Source organism: Sphaeramia orbicularis, chromosome 24 (assembly GCF_902148855.1).
Source record: "Sphaeramia orbicularis chromosome 24, fSphaOr1.1, whole genome shotgun sequence".
Taxonomy (NCBI): domain Eukaryota; kingdom Metazoa; phylum Chordata; class Actinopteri; order Kurtiformes; family Apogonidae; genus Sphaeramia; species Sphaeramia orbicularis.
This window is the reverse complement of record NC_043979.1, coordinates 17,720,861-17,729,928: the sequence shown is the minus strand read 5'-3', so window position 1 is coordinate 17,729,928 and position 9,068 is coordinate 17,720,861. Positions and strand designations below refer to the sequence as shown.

At 41.2% G+C, this 9,068-nt stretch overlaps 1 protein-coding gene across 1 annotated transcript; it reads left to right on the top strand.

Moving 5' to 3' along the window:
• Nucleotides 1–699: 699 nt before the first annotated feature.
• On the top strand, nucleotides 700–7,551 carry trib2 (tribbles pseudokinase 2). The gene is made up of 3 exons (XM_030128385.1): nucleotides 700–1,118; nucleotides 2,723–3,015; nucleotides 5,289–7,551. Exons 1-3 carry the CDS (start codon nucleotides 849–851, stop codon nucleotides 5,761–5,763), a joined length of 1,038 nt encoding a protein of 345 aa, XP_029984245.1. The 5' UTR covers nucleotides 700–848; the 3' UTR covers nucleotides 5,764–7,551.
• The last annotated feature ends 1,517 nt before the right edge of the window (nucleotides 7,552–9,068 follow it).

Genomic DNA, 9,068 nt, shown 5'->3' with positions numbered 1-9,068 from the left:
GTCGACTCCCGCACACAAAGAGCTCCAGCATTTTTTCCGGATGGGGTTTTCTCCTCCTGTGATAGATGACAATCGCCGTGCATGGATATGATCCTGGGGAACAAGGCCGTGCACTGACCTGGTACTAGTTAGCCAAGGAAGCTAACTAGTTAGCTCTGCACCTGCTAGCCATCATTTGTCTGTCGATTTATCTAGAATTTTCTTGCAAAACCTGCTTTATATATTTTTGCTTGTGCGTTTTTCTGTGCCTGCAAACTGTATACGTCAAATTGTTTCCGTTTTATGAAACGTGCCATACCATTAACCGGCAAGATAAGCTAGCAAACAAGCTGCGGGTTAACTTCATTCACGCTTCATTCATTGTCCAAGCTGACTTTTGGTCGCCTTTGTTGGGTTTTTTGCTCGTCTTTGCGCGAACTCTTTTGGTTAATGAAACTGCAGCAGGTCTGTACTAAAGCTTTTCAGTCGACTAGGGTCAGTGGTTACTTAATTTCAGCCTGGCCTTATCTTTTTTTATATGAAACACAAAGGGGTGCAAGTGAACAATTAAGTGAACTCTGCAGAAATAAAAATTACAGTCCCCTATTTTTGTGTATGAATTCCTACTTGCCAATGTGCAAGTGCTAGTCTATTTTCCATAAGGAAATTAGTTGAATACATCCTTGAACTATTTTTCTTTCTTTTTTTTTTCTTTTTTTTTTTTTTTAGTTCGTTTCATTGAAGATTGACAAAAGTTCGGGACATTTTGTGAAATTGCACGGAGTTTACAGCAAAGTGCTTTAAGTGAGGAGGAGGAGAAGAACAAGGAGGAAGGCCGACGGTTTTGTGGAGTTATCACACCATTCCTCATGAACATACAGAGGTCAAATCCAATTAACATTTCACGTTATGGGAGATCGCGGCACAAAGCGCACGATTTTGAAGAATTATCTTGTTTAAGGACTACAGAGTCTCATCAGAGTTTCAGTCCCAACCTCGGGTCCCCCAGCCCGCCAGAGACCCCGGACTCCTCGCACTGTATCTCCCGCATCGGGGACTACCTTTTGTTGGAGCCACTGGAGGGAGACCACGTTTTCAGAGCCGCCCACCTGCACAGCGGGGAAGAGCTCGTATGTAAAGTGAGTAGGCAATCTGGTATCCTACCTTTATGCTACCAAAATAGCTCCTCTGTCTTTTCAGTCGATTTCACATTGGATCAATCTAACGCCATTGCAAAACCCTTATTCTCCCATGCATTACAACATATATATAGCTTCATTTTGATAAAACTACCCAAAATGCAAAGAACATACAGTGTAGAGAAATGCTTTACTGGTCTCCATAGGGTGGCTTTTGCAGCTAGTCCACCTCTATCAACTTTTTAATAATTGCTTTAAGTGTAAATAGAGAGCTGGCAGTGGAGCCTAATGGAAAAAGTGAATGGGGCGAGCTGCGTGGTTTGGATTGCATGATGTAACGTTGACAAAGGAGTGAGTAACCACGCACACACTCCTCTCAGTGCTATTCTGGCTTACCCATGGCTTCTCCTCGCTCTCAAAGAGTGTGTTTTTACAGGATCATAATGGATGATATGCATGATTATAATTTTTAATCTTTTGCAGCAAATGGAGCCATTAAGGAAATATGACATATCTGTATCTTATTTCAAGAGTGATGCTCCCATATGTGTTGTCTATTAGATGATATAGTACTATCTTATGCACACATCCTGTTCCATTTTCATTAATACCCCATACCCATTTGTATGCTTTTACAAAACGTGTATTAAGAATAAAAGCATGCATTGAACTGTTTAATTTCAGACATCTATGGTTAAACTGGCTCCAGCACTGACCTCTCTAACCATTAGAAATAAACAACCATTGCATTAAGATTGAGGCCAACCTCGTGGCCTGCCTCTGCCACACATATAGTTCGTATTGACTTTTGCACATTACTGATTATAGGGGCAGTGGGGTCATCCCTGAGGTAGAGTCCAGCTTTAAGCAGGCTTAAGTAGCTTGATGAATTAAGAGAATACAAGCACCATTGGACTCATAAGGCACGACATATCCAATAACCCCATACCTTTTTGCTTGAGATAATGTTTCGTCATGGCAATAACAAATTAATGGCCCTTGGCACAGCCTATGAGCTAACTGCTATTTGACCTCATCTGCTTTGTGCCTGTTTCAATACAGCGCCGATCAATCCCCACTTCCACGATTGATCATCGCTGCTAAGCTGAAAGCCTAGGTCACAACTTAAGATCTGGAAAGCTGTGGGGTGTATTTGTATTGACTGCAAGCAGAGGAGCTCTCTCACCTGAGCTGGTTGTACTGAAAGTCAATTGAGGGGTTACTATGGAAACAAAAGAGATACTGCAACCCCAGGCTGCAGTACAACACTATTCTCTAAAATGACGCTTTCACTTTGCCCCAGTGAAACCTTACTCCCTTTGCCAAAAGAATAAAACAAGTCATGAGAATGAGACAGATTGTTCATACATTTCTTAATTAAAGGCCAATATGAGTCTTGTGCATCAAAATTAAACTACATATCTCCATTTTTGAAAGGAGAAAATCAGACTGTTTTGCACATGTTCTCATATCCCCTAAATCCTGACCTTAAATAACCACCTACTGATATATTTACACTCCACATCACGCTCCAAAAGACAAAAACATTTGAGTGGCTCAACTTGTACATGTATAAATGCTTGCTTTCTTTCATTTGTGTGCAGGTTTTTGACATTGGCCGATACCAGGAGTCACTGGCGGCCTACTTTGCCCTTGGACAGCACCAACATATTAACCAAATTCTGGAGATCTTGCTTGGGGAGACAAGAGCCTATGTGTTCTTTGAGAGGAGCTATGGCGACATGCACTCTTTCGTCCGTACCTGCAAGAAGTTGCGGGAGGACGAGGCTGCCAGACTCTTCTATCAGATAGCCTCGGCTGTAGCACATTGCCACGACAACGGACTGGTCCTCCGTGACCTCAAATTGAGGAAGTTTGTTTTCAAGAATGAGGACAGGTGAGTTGTGCAGAAACCAATGGATTTTTGTATCTTCAACCATCACACTATTTTGTTGTATGTGTACCTGTTCTGTCATATTACAGTCTTGACACTGTTACCTAGGACACATCTCAGCTTACACTGTGGATTCTGTAAGATCAGGCAATACAAGCCTGACAAGCCTCACCTAGATGTTTTGCAGAGTACAGGAAACATAAGCCCAAGTGTGTCCCCCAGCTATTTTTCTGCATAAGGGTTAGCAGTGGATATATGACACACACGTCATATTGATTCAAATGTGACGCATCATGTTAAGTCAATGTAACCCTACACTTGTTAGTGAGAAGTAGAAGCAGAGAAGTTCTCAGGACAAGCTTTTTTGTGTGATAGATGATCAGTTAACCCGAGCTTTTGCCACTGCTGCACTTTTGTAGTGATCAACAGGAGAAAGTTGTACAATCATAAAACAGAGCACAGGTTTACTGACCCCTGGTGGTGGAACTGGAAAACTACATCTGTAAATTCAAGCGTCTGTTGCCCCAGCAACATAAGTGCACCTTTTTTATTAATAATTTTAAGACGATTTCCCCTTGGATGCCAGTTAATGGCCAAAACACTTATTATCCTGTTTTCTCATAGTTAATTTCTGTGAGTTGAGTCAACACACACTTGTGTTTATCAGGCAGGCACTTTGTACTTTGATGCCCTCTGTGTCAAAGTGTGATGTCATTCTTTGGCGCTAACTGTGGAAAAAGAAGTTGAGCTGTCTCATACATTCAGTACGGCTCCAATGACCTTGAATGTCACACCAGACTACTCATGGGCTGGGGTGCCCAGTCCCCCCCCACATTAAATAATTGATGCCGGGTAAATGTTAAGAGTGATGGTGCAGGACCGTATTGGGTCACCTTTACTATATAGCCTGTCAAGAATCCTCTTTCACCTTTTCAGTCTTCCTGGCTCTGTGGACATGAGAATACTGAGACGAGAAGATGAAGCTGCCTTAGAGGCACAGATCCAGAGGTCTGTTCTGGCATGGACCCAGGTGTTTGACAAAAGGCTCCAGTATAACAGATGCCCACAAATGAAGAGAAAGGAAAAAACAGTAGTGCCTGAGCTTCCTTTCACTGCATCACTTAGCTACTTGACCTGGTTTTGCGTAGTACTGTTGACCAAAGAAGTGTCTTATTAAAGCGTATTGGTCACAGATTCTTCCAATAGAGCACAGCAGAGCCACTTAATCAGGCCTCACTGATCCAAAGATGATGCATTTGAAGATCAGCACATAAAGCTGAAACAAAGGTGATTTGCTACCATTTAAAAAATGTTTACTGTAATTATAGGCTTTCACATTCTGCACATGAGCCATTGTTCAGACAGTAACAAGCTATATTTAGATAAGTGGATGAACCTTTGTCTCTGAAATGAACAATGGACATTTGGCACAAATAAAACAATAGTGTCTCCTCAGTCTGACAATCTGTAGCATATTAATGACAGTAAATGACTATTGCTGAAAATGAACCGACAAGGGGTTTCTTTTGTAAGTGTATGCACGTGTCTACATAAGAGTTGGCTTAGCTTAGTTTCCTTTCTCCCAATAGCTCTCGGATACTCTCTCACTTACTGGCTCTTTTGTCTCGTGAACATCACATGCAGATGGCAGCATTTGCTCAGCCCCACAAGTGTCTCTCACCATGCAAGTGGAAAATGTTCTTGCCCGAGACTTGAGATTTGTAACAATGTTTCTAAACCATCAGCTGTTATTATCAGCTCTCAGTGTATCAGAGCTGCCATTGTGGCATTTGGAGGAGAATGCAGATAGATGCTATTTTGAACTAAAGTCAGCATTGTCAGGGTTGATGCTCTGAGCAGTTCAGTATGTGGAACTGAGGATGATCACTCATCTATAATTGTGTTTCTTTTCAATTGTGTAGGTCTTTTGGGAAGACTATTTGTACATCGATGCTTCTTGACTGGGCTTTTATCTAAGTGAAAGGAAATGTCAAACTTAAGCCCACAGCATTTTGTGCTCTACTTCCTCTGATATCCAAAAGCGATGGATCTAAAACACTTAAGATGTCCATCAGAGCAAATTACCCCACTCTGAGTGTCTTTTGTGCTTTTTTTCTTTTCTTTTTTCCCTCCAAATATCTACAATTAGTTCAAAAGTCCTTCTCTTACTTAATAAACCATAATTTTTGTAGTTGGTTCCTGATTAAGACTTAGCAAGTCTCCATTGCTGTGTGGCTTCAACATTTTAAAAGTGTTTAACTTTTGTGTGTCTGCAGAAACCTTGTGAAGCTGGAGAGCCTTGAGGACACTTATATCCTGGACGGTCACGATGACTCCTTGTCAGACAAACATGGCTGCCCAGCTTACGTCAGCCCTGAGATCCTCAATGCCAACGGCAGCTATTCGGGGAAGGCAGCAGACGTCTGGAGTCTAGGCGTCATGTTGTACACCATCCTCGTGGGGCGCTACCCATTCCACGACGTTGAACCCGGCTCCCTGTTCAGCAAAATCCGCAGGGGCCACTTCAACATCCCTGAGACACTCACACCTAAGGCCAAGTGCCTGATCCGCTCCATCCTGCGCCGGGAGCCTGCAGAGCGCCTTACGTCTCGGGAGATTCTGGAGCACCCCTGGTTCACCTCATCTGGGGCATTAGGGGGCTCCCTGGTGCAAGGTAGAGCAGAAAGGGAGCAAGAGCAGATGGTGCCTGAGGTCAACATGGAGGAGGAGCTGGAGCAGTTCTTCAGCTGAGCAAACACCAAGCACAAACGGAACGACTCCGCCACGGTCGGCTCGCCACACTCGCAGCAGAGCCAAAAACAGTAGTGTAGAGATTAATAGGTGAACATTTGTCACTCTTAATAAAGGTGTTTCCATCCTGTTTCCTTTCCACCATTTCATGGAAAACCTTGAGCCTGGCATGACAAATGGCATCTATATGTCACCTGGTGATGCACCTCCCGTTCGGGGACAGTGCCACCAGACATGCAAGTCGCAAACAATGTAGCAAATGTTCTTTTGGATCTGTTTGGTTTAATGTGGTGCTCATAAAGGTAGATGCATTCACCATTTCTGACACTATGGAAAGCATGAAGGGACATAAGAACACAGGAAACCAAGGAGAACAAATGTAAAAGAACTGACAAACTGCAGCACCACACCTTTTTTTTTTTTTTCCCCCTTTTGTTCATCGATACAGATTTTATTTTCCATATCGCTTTAGGTGGCATCGATTTTAAAACCACAGACCCAGGGTCAGAAAATCACAACCCCCAGCTGTGTTGTCAAACTAACACAAAGTGATTATCCCTGACCTGGGACCATAGGTTTGGATTTCTCATTACCTACATGGTTGACCTCATCTTTTTCTTTTTTTTTTCCAAGTCTTGTTTTGTCGTTTTTGTTAGATTTTACATCTACATTTGGATAGCCACTACTCGACAGCCTTGTTTTCGGTAACTAGTGTGTTTCTGTTTGAGTCTCAGAAGCTTTTGCCACACTTTATTCACCATCACCTTTCCTTTCGTGTCCTTTCATCAACAGTCATTTTGGTTTTGTTTGTAAGCTATTCCAGTTTGTTGTTAATGCTGCTTTCACATCACTCCCTGAACCTCAATATTCAACCGTGTTCTTGGTAAACCTCCAAACATGACGTCATGCACTTAATGTGGTAGGTGAACGGACGATTCCACCTCTTAAAATTAGCTTCCTCTTATTTAAATTCATTCTTCAGTTGTAGAAACAAGAGCGAAACATTTATTTAAATTGTAACAGCTATATATAAATATATATAAATAAATATATAAAAATAAATATATATATTTAAAACTACATTGCAGGGTTTTTCTTTATTCAGAGATTCCTTTTTCATGTATGATGTAGGCAATATCTTGACACAGGACAGGCACGAAGAGAAATGTCTGTCTGAAGTTTTAGATTTCACAATATCTTCTGTGCCAGTATTCCTGTGCCCGACAGTCCATGCCACCTGGTCTCCCTCATTTCTTTTTAAACTTGATACGAGATATTCAGTGATAGTATTGCTATGACATGCTCACTCCAGGACCTTCTGTTAGTTTTCTACTGCCTGCGTAGGTTCTGTGAAACGACGATGCTCAGAATGAGTACCAGTGGACATGTTTTGTCGTATCTCAATGTTACTTGAATTTGTGTTTTTATCTAGTCATTGGCATGTGCCCCATGGATGCTATAGCCTGCCTAGCAGGGGGGGGAGGGGGTGGGAGAGGGATGGGGGTGGGGGGGTGCTTGTTTTTAAGAAAAGTTAAAACATGAAAATTCTCAATTTGCTACTTTCTGAGTTGCTTTTCAATAATAAAAAAACAACTATTGCTTTTATTGTTTTGTAGACTGAGCTACTTTTTATTTAAGTTGGTGCTGATTTGGTGCTAATGTTTAGTCCTTTTGTTTCATGGAGGGGGGTGGTGCATGGTGGGATATCTGCCTCAGATGTTCTGATTGTATCGTAACAGATTCTTGTGTTTTGTCCAAATTTATTCAGTAAATAAATTGTGAACTGCTGTTTGACTGTGATTTCCTTATTATAACACTTACACAGTACACAAAATCAAACTGTAGGCCTACACAACGCATAGCATCACATAGTATCAGGCTGTTTTATTTTTTTACCTGTTGCATTAAAAACTAAACATGTAATTGCTCGTGTGAAAAATACGCTTTGATTAAAATATGATGAAGTCCAAATTGTCAGTGAAAATTAAATGGGAAAAGACAGAAGAAATATTCTAATATCTGCAATTTTTAACAATATGGCAAGATGATTGTGCCCAACTCTAATGGTGAGATTTTGCAGTTGATTTCAGAAAGCCATGAATAAAAAATAATTATTTTCCATTTCTAGTGCACTTGCAGCCAGTGTGCCTTTAATAGAAACACTTCCCAGTTCATCGTGACATCGCAATCACTGACAAAATTTGAATGGATTCCAAATGAGCAAGTAGGAAAAGAAAACTCCATCAGCCTCCCACTCCATCTAAATGATTGCACACACGAGGCACTAGAAAAAGCTCTCAGGTCATATCATTTTCCTGGTGGCTCTGTGATGAATGCTGTCTTTTTCTGTTTGCTTGAGTAAAGTTGTAGTTCTGCAGGACCAGCTGACCTCATCCTACCCCTGAGTCCTGCTGCAGGAAAAATCACTTCAGATATTATTCGTTCTTACAGTGTGTGATTGTGGCCTCCGTCTGTGCATACAGTTTTGTGTGTGTGTGTGTGTGTGTGTGTGTGTGTGTGTGTGTGTGTGTGTGTGTGTGTGTGTGGTCTCTCCCACCTGTCATGTTCATGCAGTGTAATCCTGATTAAGGTTAGATCTATCAGACAGGGCAGACAGCTGCTGTAACAGCCCAAATACCTCCTACCTCTCAGTTTACATAAATGACAAATGTGCATCCTTCGGCTCACAAAGACAATCTAAAGTCATGTGTTGGCGCTCGACAAACCTGCTGGTGCATGACAGCATGTTTTTCATTTTGGACTGCTTCTTTTTATGTAATCTGATTCCTTGAGCTGATGAAAAAAATAAGGATTTAAGCCTGAAAATTATTTCCTGTTATTCCTGTTTTTTTGTCCTAGTTAATGTACTGGAAACACCTAAAAATGATCTCTTTATTATGTAGACTAGCTGTGGACTAGATGCTTCATGCACAGGTCAGGTCATGAACTACATATTGTGTAATGGAGTAAGTGAGTGTTAGCCTGACCTCTAGTGGCCTTTATGGTGAATTAATATTTTAACAGAGAAAAAAATACAGTCTTTTAGTAAAATAACAGGAGCCAACAGGAGACAAGTATTTATTTAGTTATTAATTTTGAACATGCAAAGAAACAAAATAAAACAAAACAAATCAAAATAAGACAAAAACAATATAACATTTAAATGAACAGAATCTGCTTCTCCCCACACTCATGCACAGTGATTAGAAGACATTATGTCCTGCTTAAAACTGGAGAAAATTAGATATTCACTCCAGCAATCAAATGGGAAATTCCAGAAAGTGTGGGGTCCCTTCCTAAAAACA

Excerpts from the sequence above, each read along its gene's own strand:
- trib2 (XM_030128385.1), top strand. The coding sequence starts at position 849 with ATGAACATACAGAGGTCAAATCCAATTAACATTTCACGTTATGGGAGA. Across the intron at positions 1,119-2,722 it reads GGGAAGAGCTCGTATGTAAA|GTTTTTGACATTGGCCGATA; the intron begins GTGAGTAGGCAA and ends ATTTGTGTGCAG. Across the intron at positions 3,016-5,288 it reads GTTTTCAAGAATGAGGACAG|AAACCTTGTGAAGCTGGAGA; the intron begins GTGAGTTGTGCA and ends GTGTGTCTGCAG.